This window comes from Centruroides sculpturatus, unplaced genomic scaffold, assembly GCF_000671375.1.
Source record: "Centruroides sculpturatus isolate CEXI.00-Female unplaced genomic scaffold, Cexi_2.0 scaffold212, whole genome shotgun sequence".
Taxonomy (NCBI): Eukaryota; Metazoa; Arthropoda; class Arachnida; order Scorpiones; family Buthidae; genus Centruroides; species Centruroides sculpturatus.
Genome location: NW_019384356.1, coordinates 301,094 through 321,914, shown reverse-complemented (window position 1 = coordinate 321,914; position 20,821 = coordinate 301,094). Strand labels below are relative to the sequence as shown.

Sequence of the window (20,821 nt, the reverse complement as noted above, 5' to 3'; positions counted from 1 at the left end):
TGATTTTGAACCACACTTTTTCATATCACATTCCTCCAACTTTTGTTCATTTCTCACAAAGTCTGTCCTCATTATACCACACACTCCTCTCAAATACCTTATTTCCCATGTGGTAATGCAAATCCTGTGACTCTTCTTTCATATCATAAGTTTTGCTACCATATGAGCACAGGCACCACAACACTTCCATACACAGCTATTTGTGTCTGTTTGGATATTTTATCTCTTGAAAATTTACTCATTGCACCCATGACGTGTGCTCCTGCATCCACTCTTCTGGTGATTTCATTAAAGCACGTTGACCTTGTAAATTGTATAGATTTTTGGCATAAAATGTAAGCCCTGATGTTACACACGTGCATTGTGTGTAATATGAAACACTTAACACATCTTCCTTGTAGTTCTTTAGTCATGTGATCATGTGACTTTCTGATGTTTTTTGATCCACAAAGAACATTTCATTAGAAATCATCAATTTTATCTATATTTAATTAGTATGAAAATGACTTTCACAAAAATTTGTTATTGTTAAATATCAATTTTAATTCATTAAATTTAGAAATTAAGCATAAAAAGTTAAGATGCTGAATGATTATTTTAATGAAGAACAATTTAATGAAATTTTGTTTATTTATTTACTTTTTTTAATTTTATTTTGTTACTTATATTTACAGTTGGCATGGAATATTCAACATACCTCTTTAGGTTTATGTGCCTTGGAAGCTGTGTAGGAGGTTTGAATAGAAGACCTCTCCAATTGGCTTTTACCTTAGAAAAAGAGTGAGAACAATGAATTATTTTTAGAATATTTAACTATATTTTTATATTATAAATAAATATATAAACTTAAATGTGCCAATGTCAGTTACGTGGGCTTACCAAAATTGTAAAAATCATTATTTAATTAAAATCTTATTAGTATATAGATATAATATTTATGATTGTATCTGCAAAAAATTCAATTACTAATAGTACTTCACACCAATACAATAAATGAATTTTAAATGAGAAATAGTTTGAAGTTGCTTATGTATCAGTTTATTAAATTTTTATTTATTATGTTAAAATATATAATTTTCTAAACATAATACACATGAAAAATTACCTTGAAAGGTATATAAAGTTAAATGAGAGAGATTATTTTATAAATGGGAGTGTTCAAAATTTAAAGCAAGTTAGTCTTATAGCTTCAAATTTGAAAAGGGGTAAATGATGTTAAAACTAACTATTAATAATTAAATAATAATGTTTAATCTTATATGTAAAATAAAAGTAAAACAAAACTTACTCTAACACCTTGTAAACGTGCAGACAAATTTATTAACTTCTAATGTTTTTGGTCATGTTAAATGACCGAAAACGTTAGAAGTTAATAAATTTGGCTGCACGTTTACAAGGTGTTAGAGTAAGTTTTGTTTTACTGATTAATATGCAGTCTCTGACGAAGTGTAAAATAAAAGTTCTTATAGCAATGAATTATAAAGTCCCAAGAATTAATTTACTTATTCAAATAATGACCATACAAATAATTCTGGACCAGTTTAAAGACTTTATTCTTTTTTTAAGATTTCAATCAGGTACAGATGGTTCATAACAGAATGATACAAACAGTTCTTTGTTAAAAGTCTACAATATGATATTAAAAAAAGAAAAAAACACATACATTATACATTTGATATTGACTTTATCTTCGAGGATCTGACGTGAACAACACAGTATTAAAAATATTTTCAGTATGAATGACCTGAGTGCTGTTTTAAAAAAACTTTTAATACTGTGTAAAGATTGGCCTCAAAGTATAGTGTATGTGTGTTTTTTAAATATGATATCATTGGTTTTTAACAAAGAACTGTTTGTATCTATATTTGGCTACTGAGAATGCTGCTACAAACAGTAGGCTTAAACTATATCTCCTAAAAGGATGACAGAATTGTCTGGTGATTGCAAAATCTATATCAAATGACTTCCTTGTATGTACAGATAATTTTTGAGGATCTGGATTTTTATAATTTATCATTTATACAGGTCAAAATACTGTTCCTCATTTCTGATATTTAATGTTTTCACAGTGGGTGTTGTTTAGGTAGAAGAGTCATAGATGTTCGTATATGCGCTTGTCCTGGTAGAGATAGAAGAATAGAAGAAAAATGTTACGAAGATTCTCAAAAGGATTCAAATAAAAGAAGTAAATACTTCAAAATTTTTTTAATTACACATCTTTGCTTTCTAGAAATTCATATTGTGATGTAATAACATTAAATATTCAGGTTTTTCAAGAAACTTTCAAGAAAATAGCTTTTCCGACCAAGTTGCTACATTGAAGAAACAAAAATCAAGTTGTTCGGATGATGAATATGTTCTCATTTCTGTAAGTATTTATTTTCTAAATTTAAAATAATGTCTTAGCCACTCTAAATGCTATAAACTTCTAATTTTATAAGGTAAATCATATAAAATATTTTGTTTTCAATTAGAGTGATTAAGAAAACAAAAAGGTAATGTTTCATTACAATAAACTTTATGGAATGATTTTTTAGACTTCTCAATGTTGTTGTAGATTTCAATCAATATAATAAAATATCAAGAAATTATTAGAATTATTTTTATTTATGTAAAACCTGATGGAATTTAAAAAGTTGTTATCTACTGAATGGAAAAAATTCTTTGAAACAGCATTTTTCTTTTAAAAAAAAATTGTTCGAAATGAAAACCTGCCAAACTGACAAAAAAATATTTGGTCCTCTTTACACAGGTTTTACTGTGTGTTTAAGAATAAATACAATGTAAAAAATAGATAATGTAATTATAGAAATTTAATAATGCAAAAATTATTTTTGAGTCTCATTTATACATACATTGTAGTACAGTAGAGCGTCGTTTATCCGAATCAATTGAGGACTGGGGTGGTTCGGATAACAAATCATGTACGAAAAAATATATTAATTTATCCCGTGTTGAAATTTTTCTCCGTTGCGTGTCGCTTCGCGTTGAATTTTCGTCGATGTTAAGCCTAACGAAGACTCTTGTATCGTTAAAAATTATTTTTTTATTTTGTACAAACAAAATAAATATATTGAAAAATATAAAAACAATAAAAAATTATACTTCAGATGTTACTTTAGTATCAAAAACGTAAAATATTTGAATAGCCGAAGATTGCAGCGCCACAGCACTAGCGAAAATTTAAATTTGCTGACTGGAATGCTTTCGGATAACCAGCTTTCGGATAAACGACGCTCTACTGTATTTAAAATTCTATAATTGTTTCATAATTAAGTCTAACATATTTAATGGAGAGCTTACAGCTGTCTTGTAATTGTAAAATTTTTTATGTTTTTATTCTAGATAAAAAGAAGCCATTATGAATTAATTAAAAAAACATTGGATGGTTTAGATGCATTAGAAATGCTAACTCCTGAAATGAAGGCAAATCTTCATCAAAAACAAATACAGTAAGTTAATATATTATGCAAGAATATTAATAGTCAATAACACCTTTAATGAATTGGATTAAAGTGTATTTACTATATATTATTTCAATTACTCATCTGACTACTGAGATTAAATTATCAATTAGAACTTTCTAAGAACATTTATTTCAAAAATTTTTCAGTAATTTTACAAAAAAAGTTATGTAAAGCTTTAAATTGTATTTCTTTAGAAAATGGACAACAGTAATTTACATAGTAAAATTGTGTGTTTAATAAATACAGGGTTAAACAAAACAATGTATAAAAGTAACCAATTTTATTGTAGGCTAAATGATATAAATGAGAGTACATTTCTGATCACAACATTACCCAAACTTCTATATAGACTGAAAACTCTTCTAACCTCAAACTCCAAGATTGAAATAAATGAAAGCTGTACATAACATATTTAAGAAGGAAGATTAATGACATTTGAAGTTTAATGAGTGCAAATTTTAGAAAAGATTTGTTTAATAATAATACAGTGAAAACTGATTAGGCGACCACCTGCATTCGACGGGCATCTGTCAAAACGGGCAAAAATTTCTGGCACAAAATAGTTTATCCATAGAGTCTTCGTATAAGTTACCTATATTAAACGACCACCTGTGTAACGCGACTGTGGGCATCAATTTTTGGTCCAAAACAACATACAACAACTGTAATAAGCAACCACTTCTGCAAATATATCTGGTCTAAACTATTGTTTAATAATGTTTCCCCCTCCTAAAATAATGAATTAGTCTAAACTCTCATTTGAACCCACCTCGGGCACTTATCCCACCCTTGAAATTAGGTGCAGGTGTTAATAAATTAGTCTAGCAACAAAGGAAATTCATTTCAGTTTGTTTGAAATTGTCTGAAAAACTAAAGAAATGCAAAGAAAGTACTGTCGTTAGAAGAGCGTGTTAAAGTTATCATAATAGCAATTAGCAGCAAAGTTTAATTGTAGGAAAATGAAATTGATTTTACTGTAGACCTACAGTATATTCCTTGGGGGTATAAAATATTGTACACGATACAATTAAGTGGATGATCTCATCATTTGATAAAATTTATTTTTATTTATTTATTTATTTTGAAGCTCATATACAGTACATGTGTGATAAATAGTTTGTATCAACCTACCTTATTTCCATGATATTTTTAGAAAAATAATATCCAAGTAATTTTTGCATGCAAAATATTCAAAAAACAATAAATGCATTAATGCAAAAATCAGTTTTACAGGCAACCTTCTTTTTTTGATTCTTCAATGAAAATCGCGAAATGTAATGAAATCGTGTTATGAGAAAAAATAATAAAATTGTTATATTATTAATTAATTATTTTACTTATTGTACTTAAGAAAATATTAAATATTAAAAAATACAGTATTTTTAAAGTTAAAAAAGAACAAACTAACGAATACCAAAACCAAAGTGATGTAGAGATACTATGCACTTGTATATCGATGATGTAATACACGTAACTGAGGAACGAACAAAAACAACCGAGTTGAATTAATTAAGTTGGAAAAAAGAAAGTGTGCATTATAATCGAGAAAATATGACTCTTGTATTAATCTTTAAAATATTGGTATTAAATGTCTTATAAAATCACGACAACTCCTGTAAATCGAGTTATCCTATAAGAATAAAATACAATACCAATATAGTCCTATTGTTGAAAAAATTTGCTTACTTTTGCTCACCTCAAGTTTTGCTTAGTAGAAATGGCTAAAAAATGCACAAAATACATATGGAAATATAGTATTACAGCACCACCTATATTGGACAACCACCTGTCTAAAAGACCACTTTTTGAAGGAACTGTAGGTGGTCGCCATAGACAGGTTTACTGTATTATAGAATGGTTTCCAACCTTCCAGCATTTATTTCCCATCTTGTAGAATCAATTTTACTGTTTATAAAGAAAATAAACAATAATAATTGTAAACAACATATATACAGTAACCCCCGTATAACACAGGAGTTACATTCCAATAAATTGCTGTGTAATACAAAAAAAAGAACTAGTGCGAAAAGGAGGGTTAGGTTCCAAAAATTAAAAAACATGTTGTTAAATCCTTATTTAAATNAAAGGGGGGTTAGGTTGCAAAAATTAAAAAAGATGCTTTTAAATAATTATTTAAATTGTATTTATTATTCATTTTTTCATAGGTAAAATATTTATTATTTAAGTAAATATTATACCAGAGGACTATTCATCCTATATGATGGTCTCAGCATGAGCATCATCAACTGGTAACAGTTTTTGGGTGCATTCGTTAATAGCGGTCGCTCTGAAACGGGAGTGCGCTGCTGTTTGTAGGCATTTAGGAACAACGGTGAAAGAAAGATGGCTGCGCCCGCACTATCGATAGTATCGTGATGGAGGAATCTATAATTCTAAAATGAGCTTTTAGAGGCAAAGGAAGGGTCCCAATTATAAAATTTAACCATTAAATGGATTATTTGTTGAAAGAGCATTGAAAGTAGCCACGAAAAAAATTAGAAATCTTGCGCTGAGTTATGTGGAGGTATAAAATAACACGCCCTTTATTACATTTCATGTTGTACAAGGGTTTTACTTAATTCCCAAACCATTTGAGTGAATCTGTGCTATAGAAGTGCCTTGTTATACAGGGGTTACCTGTACTTGTATCTTCCACAACAATATTTTAAGGAAACTATATTAAGTACTTGCTTTATTGTAAAATTTTTTTTGAGCTGTTGTAAGACTATAAGCTATTTTATAGCCTTAGGTTAATATAGAAATTTTATAATCTTACTATAAAGCTTGTATTTTTCTTCACATCTTTTATAGCCTTATAATTTGGCAGCTTATATGGCAGCAGTTAAATGATGTTTTTGTTTGTTTTTAAATTAAGATTTCAAGTCTGTTAATTTTATCCAATAAAATAAAATGACAGGCATCAAATATTACATGTTAGTAATGAATATCTGCATTGAAAAATATTACTATTGTAATTTCTTCTTGTTCTTTATCAATAAAATTATATAGTGTTTGCTGTAGTGTGTTGAGGGTGTTAGTTTTATTAAAACTATATAAGTTGACTGACTACAATTTCTGTGAGAATTGATCAACATGGACTGGTGGTCAAGATGTAGAGATGAAGTATTGTTTAGAGATAGTTGCAAGTACACAAGATTAAACATTGTAGCCTACAGAAAAAAAAATACAAAATGTTTTCCCACCAATTTACACTGATTGCAGAGATATTTTACTACATGTAACATTATTCATGGAACATTTACGTATTTGTTTTATCCAGTCATTATTATATCTATGTACACTAATAAGTGGTGTGTAGGTACAGTATTATCAATTGACTGTTAGAAAAACATTGAAGATGTTTAGTTAAACTTCAGTCAATCTTAAGATAAAATTTCTTAAAAACTTAATAATACATCTGATTCTGTTTTTATATATGAAAACAGAATCAGATGTAAAAAAAAGATACTGTCTGTATGAAAATAACAGATTGATTCTAGACTTTATTGTATTATTTTTACTGGTTTTTAAACCAATTAATATAATAAGATATATTTAAATAAAATATTTCAATTTTAGTTAAAAAAATCAGGAAAAGGGTAAGTGTTTTATAAATAAAATATTCTGGCAACACTTGATAATAACATCACTTCCACTGTTAACAAAGAATATAACCCTTTTTCCAAATTGCCACTGCAAAACAACATGACACAAACATCACTAACTCAAAAGTAGCCACTGAACAGTCAATATTTCTAAAATTAAAATTTAGTGACTATTTCTATTTGTAGTTATTTGTATGTATATGAATTTGCACATATTGCAGCCTTGCTTCAAAAGTGATGCAATTAAAAAATGTAAGTTTGTAGAACAATGCAAAAAACATCTTTTTAAGCATAACAAACATATTAATAAATAGGTTATTCAGCAATAAGAATAATACTCATAAAACCAGGATCAATTGTCATTTTTGTTATTAAAAACAATTTTTTTTTTATTTTTCTACAAACCTGCATTTTTTAATTCTCTCTCTTGAAACAAGGATGTGATAAAATGCCTTGTAATACATATGTAAAAATTTACCTCCAGATAATGTCTTATTATTACATATTTTGTAGTATAGTAATTGTATTACATTAAATTACTGTATACTGTAGATTTTCTTTCACTCTAATGTGTTAAAAGATTTTTAATAGATTAATTTGTAGTAGTGTATTATGAATTGTGAATAATCCACCACAGTCTGTAAAACTCGTCATCCTCTCAATCCATGTTAGATTGAGTTTGCAGAATTCTACCATAATTAACATTTTGAATTACATATATTTAAAATTAGTTGATTCAAATACTTACATAAATTACCATAATTAATAATAAAATATTTTATTGCAGAAGAGTTGTTGCTACAGCAAAGAAGCACAAGAAAGGAAGCAGCAGCGATGACGAAATTATTTAGTTAATTATACTTAGCCCATTTAAAGAGATGACAGTTTTTATATTAACTTCTTTTTTCAAAAAATAATTTTTATAAACATTATTACAAAGCATTATTTTATTTTTATTTCATTGTTCATGTATTTCATTTATTTTGACTTATTTTATGTTTAACAACAATTATATATTGCATTTACGTTCAGTATGAATGTAAAAAAATTTCATACATTCCATATGAGTATGAATGTATAAGAATGTGTAAAATATGGTTAAGTCAATCCTAGCTAATGTTAGCTAAATTATGATTATTGCTTCTATGTTAAACTATTAACAGTTTTTCTGGTTATGTTAAAAATAAGAAAATCGAAGCTATGTTTAAATCGATTCCCTAGTGTAATAGTTACTTTAGTCCCTAAAGTATAATTAATAGTTCTAAACTGTTTTCTACATAACTTAATTAAGGCAGATTTTAAGATGACATCGAGCTTCAATCATTATCTCAACGAATTGTCTCCTGTGGTCTTGATAGCCTAAAGTAATCTTCGGATATATTAATTGTTTGAGCTCATTATCATCTTAAGTTTTCTGTTGTGCAAATCTGCCTTTGGATAGTGATATAGAAGATCAATTTAAATCTAACTTTGTCCAGAGAGATGTAAAATTTTAAAAGAATTTTTTAAATTCTTTTAAATTTCTGTAAATCTTTTATTTGTATTAATGTTGGTTTGGGTTCATTTAACTATATTTTTATATGTTACTTAATAATAACGAATAAAAACAGTTATTACATTCATTTGAAATTTAATTTTTTATTTATGAATAAATCTNAATTATATATATATATAATTTATATAATTTCCATGAAAATAGATTTTATTAGTAACTGGAAATATTTCAGATTTGAATTTTCTGTTACTGAGTAACATAACATTTTTCTTTAATTATCGTAAATACAAGATGATTATTGTTAACAGTTATGCGATTAGTCATTATCAGCCTCAATAATCAAAATTTAATATTTATGGCTTAAATAAATTAATTTTTGAAATATAGTGATGTCAAAACATATTACATATTCATAATTTTATCATTTGTTTTATAAAATATCAGTTGGAATTTTTTCTACACACTTAATCTAGTATAACAGAATAGGCGATTTAGCATAATGGTTGCAAGGCAAGAAATTACGTTGAACTGTTTCTATAAATCCCTGTCAATTTGTTCCAAAAGCTAATTGACTCTGTTTTAGTTGCATCAACTATTAAGACTAAAGATGAGTCGTTTCATTGATTTTTTGTTTTATATTTACAAAAAGAATCTGAAGTTTATTTTTCTGTAAAGCAATTGTATTATCTTTGAAGTTTGTTTAATTAATAAATACAAGATATATAATAATATATACTACAGCATATTGATGATAATGTAGGTATGATAAATCACATGTTAATGGATTCTCTTCCACTGGTACAAAAAGGGAATGTTTCTGTCTTGCAATACTTATATATACAGTATATATAATTCTGATGAGTTATCAAATTTTTTAAATTGTGTGTATGTGGGCACTAAAAGGGCTTTTTTCATCAATATTGATCTAAGATTTATTAGTAATATCTAATGAATTTTAGTAGTATTTGTCCTTAAACCAGATCATTGTATAAATTGTCATTAAAGTGTTATGATTATAAGGAAACAAATTACTCATATTTGAAATAGTTTGCTAATATCAGTATTTGGAGATTTGGTAATTTTTATATGATTTTAATATTTAACCAGAAGGGGTATACAGCATAATAATAACTATATTAAATGATTTGCCATTTGTGTATATTAATTGAAGAATGCAAGTAATTTTATCGATGCTTTAAATTCATTAGGATGAGAAAATGAATTAAGTGAACAAATGACACAAGCACTTAAAACGTGGTGATTGAAGTAATAGCCGTAGAAAGATGCCAGGAGACATTCGTAGATTTCTCTGCTGCTATTAAATTTTTCTTTAAAAAAATCTATATCAGTTGTATTGTCTTGGGGGGAAGAAAGTTCATTGTCTTATTCAAATTAAGAGTGAAAGGGTTGCCTTCCAGATTTGATTCTCCATGTAATATAAGTTACCTGGAGCACCAAAATTAGTTGGAGTGTCTTTATGTTCTAAGAAATTTTTATAAATTGTTCAACATATGGTATCAAGACCCATCTCCACCTGTCTCATTGTAGAACAGAAACATGCACCAGTTATGAATATAAAGGTCATTTCCAGGCATTTAGTGTCAAAATTTAATTAATATTAGTCTTTTTTATTATTGATTTGAACAATAGAAACAAATTGTGAATCAATTTATTAAATTATTAACAGTTTAAACAAACTAGTTTAATAATTTTTTTATAAACATATAACCAAAATTTAAAGGGAGGGAAAGTTTTGCCACCAATCTTCATTGAAAATTACACTGATATGACATTATAGTTTGATTTTTCCAAGCAATTTGCATGGAAACAAAATTTAAATTTAATTTTGGAAGTTCAAATTTCAGTAGTTATACTCTTGCATTATTCAATTATTTGGAATAATCAACTAAAGTCTAAGGATTTAAAAAAAATGGTTTATTTTTAAATCGACAGGTGGCGCGACTGAATCTTACATTTATAAAATCATAATGTTACGTGGATTATTAATTTTTTTATCATCTGATAACCGAATTTGACGGAAGTTAATATTACTTTATAATCTATTAATTAAATTTAGTAATAATTATTCTTTATAAATCAAAAGTCCTATTAAGGGAGACATTGCAAATTGTTCATTACTCAAGCATTAATTTTTCACTTCATCTACCATCGATATAGAGGAACGTGGAGGCAGTTAACATGATTTCTAGGATTGTATTTGTTTTTGAATCGTGAATTCGAGTAACATATCCAACATCTGGATCTAAGTTACGAAAATAACTGGAGTGGATCCAAGTCCGTGAATTTTTACGAATGTTTTTGATTTGAGGTTACAAAAATTCATATACAGAAGACGGGTGGAAAGTAACTAGGCATTGAGAAATCGCCGTAATTTCTACATTTTCAACGCAAAGACGGTGAAAATTATTTAACTTGGATCTTATTAAGTGGAGATTCGTACGCATACCTTAAATTCAATGTAGGCACCATCCACCATTATTGCAACATATGCCTCTTCTGACTACATTCCAAAAATTCTAATCGGAGTTTGATCTCGAATTCAAAATACTCTCTATATTTAGTAGTATCGTAACGGAGGTCTGGGCACTCTTATCTTTGTAAATAAATAAATGAAAAAAATAAGTACGTTTGCCGCATTTAAATCTTTTTCCCGTACTTATGTACGTAGAATATCTGAATTAAATCTTCACAGTGGTACAGGAGCGAATGTACGTTTGCACGTTCTAATTCGGGTTCCCCTAATATCGGTTATAGTTACGTATGTAGGTCGTCTACGTGTATAATTTTCACGTTGAGAATATATTAAATATTAACGACGTTATAGTAGATCCTCGCTGTTACGACCTAATTTATAAGGAGCCGTCGTAAAGCGAAGGTCTGTTTACGCATTAAATGTTTATCGTAAATTGAGGCCACGTTCCATGTAAAGATATTTAATTATATAATGCAGAAATGGCACAAAATACGGCAGTTCGTACGATCACAATGATAGATTTATATCGGTCGTAAAGCGAGGGTATGCTGTATAAAAAAAGGAAACTATTATAGAGACAATATTTCCTTAAAAATTCCTTAACAGTAATCCTTACGAGAATTTTATCACAAGATGATGCGAAGATCAAGGGACGAGAAAAAGTAATTTAATGGGAGATTAGTAACAATAAATAGCGAATACACTTTATAGCTTTGACCCCTAACGAATGGAAATTTCCTAAAATTTGTTCATAAACAAGTTATTTTTAAACTTTTTTTTTAATTGTTTGTTTACAAATGTACAGTTTCAATGGCTTGTAGGAGCTTTGTTTATTTATACACGTCAATAACGGACCGTAAATATATTAAAACTAATGGCACACACCTATCGACCTTGACGCGATTTAACATCTGTTACGTTCCTTAACTCTACATAAACGGCAATTTTAACGAAGCTGATGGAATAAAGAGAGGCAATAAAAAAAAGAAAATGAATAACGACCTCAGATAAATGACCCTAAGACTGCTCAGAACTGCATTGTGGTTCCTCGAAAACGATCCAAATAAAATTAACTCAATTAAAAATACTTAAATTCGGCCAATTGTTACGTGAACAATCCTGTAGGGCCTCGTTAGCTTTTAATACATGGGCATACTCGATCATGGCCGGAAATCTTCGCCTTCTTAGAGGGCCTCATTTTATTTCATTTTTCTATCCGTATAAAATGCTTATAAAAATTGAGCCAGGGCCCTTCAAAACTACCTAAAAATGGCCTGCCTAATAGGTATTAAATGTTTTTGTTTTATCGAAACAGAACGTTCACATCGCACTATAAAATACTAAATAGGGGATATTTAGAGGTAAACAGACTTTTGAGATGCATTGTAGTGTGTGTGGTGATGAAATATTTGACAGGAGAATGTAAGAAGCCTAACGTAATTGTGGAAAACATACCCGAAACAACACTACTAGATAGGGTGTAAATTATATTTAAAAAAAACACTAGTTGTATTTTTTAAAATTTGAACATTTTAAGCGAACTGAATCACCCTGGATATTAACAAGAAGTGCTTGTTATTTTGGAAGCATTTAAATAACGAAAATAAGCGGCAGTAGAGCGCAAGTTAACCTACGAGGGTTTGCGTGTTGTTGCTACTGTACTTTTAACCAGACCACGTGCACGTCCGACCACCGCTTACGAGCGCCATCTAACGGTCCGAACTGATTCGAGAGTAGTTGGCATCGAGCGTTGGAGCGAAGCGTATGCGACTTTTGTTATAAAAATGATGCTTTATGGGGAAAGCGAATCGCTGCTTTTTCTAATTGCCAATTTGTAATTTTCGTCCGTGATGTGATGAACCGGGAAACTGTTCAGCAATGAACAGATTGGGCAAAAGTAACACGGACAGGGATGTTAACGATAACACGGAATGGCACGCTTCCGAATCTAAGATGACGGAGGAACGACCCAGGAGTTTCACTTCGGATTTCTCTCACTTGCTTCTTAAACCTCACGCCAATCACGTGACTTTCCAGCGCACGTATCGCGTGGTATACGTCGGTTCATCGGTACTTAATCAGCGGTACAGTCAGCCCATGCTGCCATGGATTATCTCGGAGATCAAGCTCTCGTCGTCGACAACGGGGAAGGAGGTGTTCTTAGAAGTTACAGAATCTTCCTTAAAGGCCGTCGACGTCTACGAGAACAAACTGATATTCGAGCATCGCTTACAATGCATTTCCAAATTCGCTCAAACTGCTCACGATCACTCGTGCTTCTCCTACTTGACCAAGGATCTTCCCGATGAGCCTTTCATTTGTCACGTGTTCCAAGCTTTCGAAGAAAATACGGTAAGTGCTCTTAAAATAGCGTAGTTTTCGTCATCTCAAGGATAATTTCTAAGCACCGGGACAGACTGTACGAACGGAATTCCTACGTAGCACGTGCTATTATTCGTCACCGAACACGTAAAACGCAAATTATACGGATTTATTTGTTGTATTGTCTCCGTTCAAACGGGCATTCGTTAATTATATAGATTATGGAAAAAAAAATTTGGCCTCCGATCAAAAATAATAACACCTCCTTTTCTAACGTATTGACCTTGACGTGATTTATCACTTTGCATGTATGTTACGCTTCTTATACTCTGCAAAAAAAATAACAATAATGATACACCCCGAAGGATGTAAAACAAGAATACAAATAAATCCACAACAAGGAATTTACTCACGTATACGTTTATATACGGTAAAACCTATCTAAAACGGAAACCTGCCAAACCGGAAAACAATCCGTATTGTGCGATTCCGGTTTACACAGGTTTTACTGTACCCCACCTTAAAATTTCTTACTTAAATCCTATATTTAATTCACCCGAAAGAAATGTAGCATCTAGTTTCTATAATAAATAAAATAAATAAATAAATAATATAGGAACAAAGAATCGCCCCGGTATGCAAATTAGCAACACGTTCTGTACGAACGAGCCGCGTTGCATTCGAATAATTCTAAAAATATCTAGAATTATTTTTTGCTGTAGAATACGAGGAGAGAAATTTAATTTATTTATCTCTACTCTGCCGGGAATTATGTCGACGTCATAATAGGTGAAAATTCAAATTAACAATTGATATGGAGGAATATCGAAAGGGGAAGTTTGTGTACCGGGGGCACTCGTTTTCTACCTGGATTCTAGCCAAATAAACGAAAAGTAATGAGGAGAAAATTAGTTACGTAGTTAGAAAAAATATTAACAAAGATACGTGCCACGTAAATAAATAAAGTTTGTCCTGTTGACGAAATTACGTAACACAATACCTGCGACACACGGTTATCACGTTCTCGCTCTGTGAATTATGTATTAGTACACGGTATCTAATCTGATTAATATTTCTAAATGGTTGCTTTGTAGATTACGCTGATGGGGTGTAATCTGTAAATTCGATTCATTTTTTATTGTTTACTGCAGCTTTTTGTACGTAATAGTTTTTACTGTTTGGTGTGATTTTATAGCTGTAAAAAAAGGAGTCGGGTTCGGCATTTCCTGCAGGCATTAATGCTTGGCTAAAAAGTAAATCGCGCCGAAATCTTTGGTCCATGGATATAAAAAGAACTTTCAACTATGGCTTCGATTACGTGAATTTTTGGTTGTTTTATTGGAGTTTTTACTGCCTCGTGGGGGTATCGAATAGATAACCCCTACGCTGGCGAACGGCAAGTTATAGTGGCATTATTGATCGTATTCTCCTTCTTATTTGCTTAAAATTATATATTTAAGCGCGATTTCGAAGCCAAAAGCAAATATTGAGGATTCGTTATCGAAGTGTTTACCTGTCGCGTCGCGTTTGGACTATGTTTTACGCGCGACGCGACGAGAAAGGTCGAGAAGCGTTAATCTAATATGTGAAATTCTCTTTTACGTTAAAAATCCAAGCTACTTTCAGTTTTTAATTGTAAATTTAATATACTGGTGTGTGTGTATATATATATACATATATAATCGGTTGTATTGTTAAATATACTTATATTCTGTACGTGACGCACGAGTGGAAATCGCGTCGCGTCGCGCGCAATCTAATAAAAGTACGATTTTATAAAGTAATTGTTGCGCTATAACAAGGACGAAGTAAATTTAGATTGTGGGTGACACTAAAAGGCCAACATCCGAGACATTTTCGGTGGAATAAGCTGTTTCGTTGGAGATAAATATATGAATTTAGTCAATACGCGACCATAAACTTGGCATTATCATCGTTTAATTCCTTTGTAAAGTAATAAAAAGCGAGTAACAGTTGTCATGGTTACAAAGTGGTGCATTTCGATTCGGTTATTCATTTTCTGTATTGTATTTTAAAGTACTGGATACGGTAATCGGACGGACATTTTTACGTTCGTCTCCTCCCCGATAAAATTTGCTAAAATTGTATTTATTATTATAAATTCCAGATTAATTTACATAACGCTTTCTTTTTCTGTGCTTAATAAATGAAGATTCGAGGGGTTCTGGTGAATGGGATCATGGATCAGATCAGTCCTCCTGGATCCTTCTTCGGAATATATCAACCCTCCTGGATACGTTTCTTGAGCCAGATTAGTTCTTTTAGATCATTTCCTGGAGTAGATCAGCCCTTCTAGAGCCGTCCACGAACTAATTGCTATAAAGTTGATTCGAGGGTTTTTTTTTTCAATCTTTCTAAGAAAAGATTAACCCGAATTTATTAAAGCAAGAATTATGTTAATTTAATTTAAGTAATAATAATAATAATGATTTCGTGCGAAATTTATATTAATGATTCAATATATAAATATATATTTAGAATCAAAATTACGACGTCGGACGTAATAATAATGACGTTTTCTACAATAGAAATCATCTTTTCTCGCTGTAAATGTCCGCCTGAATTGGAACCGTTCCATATTACTTTGATAACCAGCCAGATAACAATCACTATTTTCTCGTTCCCCCCCTCTTCCTTTTTTTTTCAGAATATACTTCAGGTAAGAGTTTGCCGAATTTAAGATATTGCTATGGCAACAGCCGTTCTACCGGGTCATACCACTCGAAAATGAAATCTTTGAAAGTTTTGACAAGAGAATTGGAAAGTTTTGAAGTATTAAAGCATTTTTAAGTGTTTTTTTTAACAGTACAAAACTTCCATTAATACGTTTTAACCTCTAAATTCGAAAAGAATTGGACAAGTACGCGAGTCCTTTAAAAATAATATATATATATATATTTCGCAGTTCTATAATTAGTAACTGTTGAAAGTACTTCAATAAAACTAGATAATTATTAAGCATTAATGCCTAGAAACACAAGTATTATCTAATATTTAAAATTTAAAGTCAAATCTATCTATAACTGAACCCTAAGCGACCGTTCAACTCTTCCGTAGTAGACAGGTTTTCGCTGTATACAGGTTCCGTTATAGACAGGTTTGACTGTATTATTATTATTATTATTGCTGGTGCTTTGTTCCCGAAAATTCCTTATTCGTGCTTATCGATTCCATTAGGATTAGGTTCGACCATAAAAGGATATACTGAAGATAGGTGATAAACGATAGCTATAAAAAGGTGAAAGACATAAGAGAATAAATCAAATACAGTGGAATCGATAGAAAAGATTCGAGTCACGTATCTTTATTAGAAAACAAAAAAAAAACATTAAAATTTAAAAAATCTAGAAACAAAGTATTACGTAGTATCGATTGGGACATATTACAAAATTTTTTGTTCGGATACATCGATTTTCTGTGAATTTTTCCACCGATTTTCTGATACTTTATACCTTTTTGTGCGTAAATAGGTCAACGGTAACTAATAGTCAAACTAATCAAGTGTCTAGTGATACCGATATTATAAATTTAGTAAGTTCTTTTGCCAATCCATTAGTACAGTTTTTTTTTTTTTTTTTTAAATTTAAATACATCGGAAAGTCGAGAAGGAGTAGTACAAAATATATTTTTCTTTATTTTCTTACTTATCTGTGTTTTTAATTTTAATTATTTCCGCTGTGCGGCCATTAAGAAGGTTATTTTTCGTGTCGTTAATGGGTTCGGCCATGTCTACAATGGAAAAGATGTGTTGGAGTACAGGGTGGTCCTACATTCCTGTACATCCCGATAACCAGGTCATTCATCTCTGAAAATTTTAGGATTCGAATCTGAGTCTTCTGATTCCTTTATCAATTGTCTGGCCATGAAAGTGGATTAATCCCATGGGATTCGAACCCGTGATTGATATTAAGAATCTTATTCTCTATTGCCTGTGCAGTATGAGTATTTAGGTATGTACATACAAGATTCGCTGTTTTTTTCACTTGGTTTACAGGAGAATTTAATGACCTTACTCACACACTGTGTGTGTGTAAAAATTTATTTATATATATACAGTGAAACCTGCTAATGTGACCGCCTGCGTAAGGTGACCACTTTGAGTTGGTTTCACTGTATAAATTCTTAAAAATTATAATTAATTTCACTGTAAAATACAACAATTTCCCTCTTTACCATCCCTTTTTACTACTACGATTTACGACGGTTTTCCAGGAATCAATTTGGACCTAAAGCGGGGGATTTGTCGCATTTAATAAGAATTAAAATCCACTTCCAACTTCTTTCGAATAGATGACCTAGAATTAACGCAAATTTTTGCATTCTTTTTTGGAATTACATTTCGGATACCCTCGTTAAAGAAATCCTGAATACGCCCTTCGAATTTCATTTAAGAATTATGGAATATTAATGTCTATCTCCTTTACATACCCTCGAATATAGTTCCTTTTCGGTCATTGGCCGTATGATTAATAGTGGCAGGTATTTAATTAATAATTTATTCAAATCTTATCCATGTTTCATAAATTAGAACACAAATGGAACAATTCTTTGCGCAATACGCATATTCGTGGGCATGCCCAACCATGGATGGGGCCTCGCCTTAGAATTTTTACCTCGTTGCTCTTTATTTGTATAATACCTATTGGGCTGGGGCCTCGAAACTACTTAAAACGGACTTCGGTAGTTACTAAATCCAATTAAAATGGTTGAAAATAGTTGCTTTGTTACTAAAAAAATAACGTAATAGTAAAAATATTAGCATATAAACTACGTATCTATCCAAACAAAGAATCTATGGGACGTGTAGAATATATAAATGGACCTACGTGCTATGAGCTCTGTTTTCACCAGGTTAACACGCTATCACTGTATTTTTTTTCTTTCTTTGTAAGTAGGTCATAATTTTCTCTTTAGATGAACACGTGGTTTTCCTTCCACGTTTTTAGACGTCATTTACCTTCAATAAAACCTTACGAATATAGAATAACGAGTGTAGGAGAGACAAAGAAGGGTGCCCTTTGTTGAACACCCTTTACCATTGTTCTGCTTCATAGTTAAATTAATTCGAGTATTTATTTAATCACAGAGACTGATGAACTTATAAATTGCACAACACCACTCGTGCAAAAGTATGCGAGCCTATAGGCTATGCCACTTTCCTTGTAGGCCTAAGTGGCGCCTTAGCGCACGTTACATGTTACGTAACGAGACAGTTTCTACGAAGCGAAAGTATTATATAAAGATAAGACAAGAGAAAAATGTGTCAAGGAATATTTAGGTCTATATTAATGAATTCTCACAGGAATTCTTTTGTAATCTCTAATTATGCTTATGAATTATTTATTTTCTGATTTGATATTGCTGTATGTCTGCATGTCGGTTTCCCGTCGTATATACAGTAATTACTATGCTGTTGATTTGAAAGGAGAAAGTATATATAGGTATATATATATATATTTATTTTTTTGATGTCGTAACGTATCTGGTAACGAGCTTCCTCGCATTTGTCGTCGAACAATGCCAATTCCTCAATGGTGGACGTCATATTTGCTTGTTACTTCGATGTTAAAAATGACGTGACTCGCATGCTGTGTATATAATGGCGAGCGAACAGAATTATGTAACGAGAAAAAAGAATATTTTCTTTAGAGGACTTCTGTCTATGTTGGAGGTGCGTTAAAAATATCTTCGATCGTCTCCAATATTGGATAAGACATAGAGTCACGAAGATTATAGAAAATTCACTAAAGTTCTTCTGTAGTAATAAAAAGTAACGTTCGGTGAATGTAACTTCATTTATTTTTTTTGTCAATTTATTATTATTTTAAATCGATCAAAGCTTAGTATTCCGCTGCAAGGCCATCCAAGTGTTAAAGTTCATTGGCACAACGTACCTTCTCTCCAAAGATTCTACAATATTTTTTTACTTTTCCTGTTGTATAGGATATAACAGAGGATAAATATGGCGACTGGTCAAAGAATGACACCCAAATTTTTATATTTTTGGACTCTGGGACCGTAAAACGCAAAAAAAAAATGATTTTCCTGTATTTATGAATGTATGTGGAGGGACACGATTTTATTCACTAACTTTGAAGCTTAATAACTCGCGTGCCAACAGTCGGAAATTTCTGAAACTTTGCAAGTTGGTTTGGGAATTAGGGAGGAACATTTCCAGAAATTTTCAGGAAAATTGGACTATCGGTTCGTGATATATTGATCCACTCCCGAACCAATCTGAAGACTTAAATGTAATGGTAACAGTTATTAAGGATGAAAACAAATAAGTAACGTTGCCATCTTTATTTATTTATTTACAATATCTAATCATTAAATACATTAAATAATTTTTCGTGTATTTAATGCTTTCGATTCTTTGATAAATTATTAAGAAAGTAAATAATAAAAATAGGGCGACTTAACGTGTCTAGAATGCTAAATTAGAAGAGGTCGTCCAAGTACAGGAGAACCTAATTTTATAGGTGACGTCGTACGCAGGAATTATAAATATTTTAAAAAAATAAAATTTATACATTGTTTTTATTTTTACCATTTTTTTTCTTAATTATGTAAATTAATGCGGCCATTACGTAGGAGAAATTGTTAATCTGCAAATAGGTTTTCTCCTTTTATTATTATTATTTTTTTAATTCGTTTTCATTATCTGAATTTTTGGTGCTGCGTGCAGCGATAAATTATTTTTAAAAGTGCATTCCGAACAAAAATTCTTTTTTTTCTTCTATTTTTGTCCGGAATTCAGTTTAAAACGCGAAAAAATATGCAAATTAGTAATGGAAGTAATAGATTTATCATCATCTAGAAAATGGAATCTGCACGAATTGCATTTGTAATATATAAAATATATATATATATATATATTCTTCACAAATTGCTTTGTGCTCGTTTTATATAAATATATATTTCTACGAGAAATAAATCAACTTTAATCAGAATTTTGTGGTGAACTGGCATATTCCGTGTTTTACGCTACTTTGATCCTGTTTTATAATCGATACAGCGAATGATTTAGCTCGATTCATTGATAGTCCACCGTAATTTTAGTGAAGATTCTACTATGTTACGTAGGTCTGCTGGCGAGAATTTTCGGGGATTTAGCTTCGTGTGAATAAAATGTCGATTATCTGCGTCTAGACACTGATAATCGATGTAAAATATATTTAAAAAAAAAAATCTAAAACGGGTCTAAAACTGTGCCAAAAAGTTTAAGGGTTGTTCTTCGTGTTGGTGACTCACTACGGCACGCTTATTCAAAATCGTAGGAGGCAATTTGCCAGAGGTTGAGAGGAGGACTACCTGACAAATGTGTATTTCACCTTAAACACCATCCCCGGATGCCATTAAAATATAAGAAAGAAATTAAAAAAACAGATTTTTTTTCTTGGAATTTTTAATTTGC

At 30.6% G+C, this 20,821-nt stretch overlaps 2 protein-coding genes across 9 annotated transcripts in view; both read left to right on the top strand.

The window, feature by feature from the left end:
• LOC111639610 (cellular tumor antigen p53-like) overlaps positions 1-8,656 on the top strand; it is a 63,396-nt gene extending 54,740 nt beyond the window's left edge. For 5 of the 8 annotated variants that reach the window (XM_023385514.1, XM_023385561.1, XM_023385551.1 and 2 more), the window contains 5 exons: positions 675-780; positions 2,070-2,185; positions 2,268-2,368; positions 3,346-3,452; positions 7,860-8,655. In XM_023385514.1, the coding sequence (XP_023241282.1) occupies positions 675-780; positions 2,070-2,185; positions 2,268-2,368; positions 3,346-3,452; positions 7,860-7,923 (494 nt within the window). In that variant the 3' untranslated portion in view covers positions 7,924-8,655. Of the gene's footprint in view, positions 1-674; positions 781-2,069; positions 2,186-2,267; positions 2,369-3,345; positions 3,453-7,859 lie in introns of all 8 variants that reach the window. The other 3 variants (XM_023385526.1, XM_023385505.1, XM_023385521.1) reach the window with 1 other exon arrangement.
• A 4,102-nt stretch (positions 8,657-12,758) lies between these two features.
• LOC111639743 (TBC1 domain family member 1-like) overlaps positions 12,759-20,821 on the top strand; it is a 90,741-nt gene continuing 82,678 nt past the window's right edge. Inside the window, exon 1 of the mRNA XM_023385687.1 lies at positions 12,759-13,413. Coding sequence (XP_023241455.1) covers positions 12,940-13,413 — 474 coding nt within the window. The 5' untranslated portion in view covers positions 12,759-12,939. The remainder of the gene's footprint in view (positions 13,414-20,821) is intronic.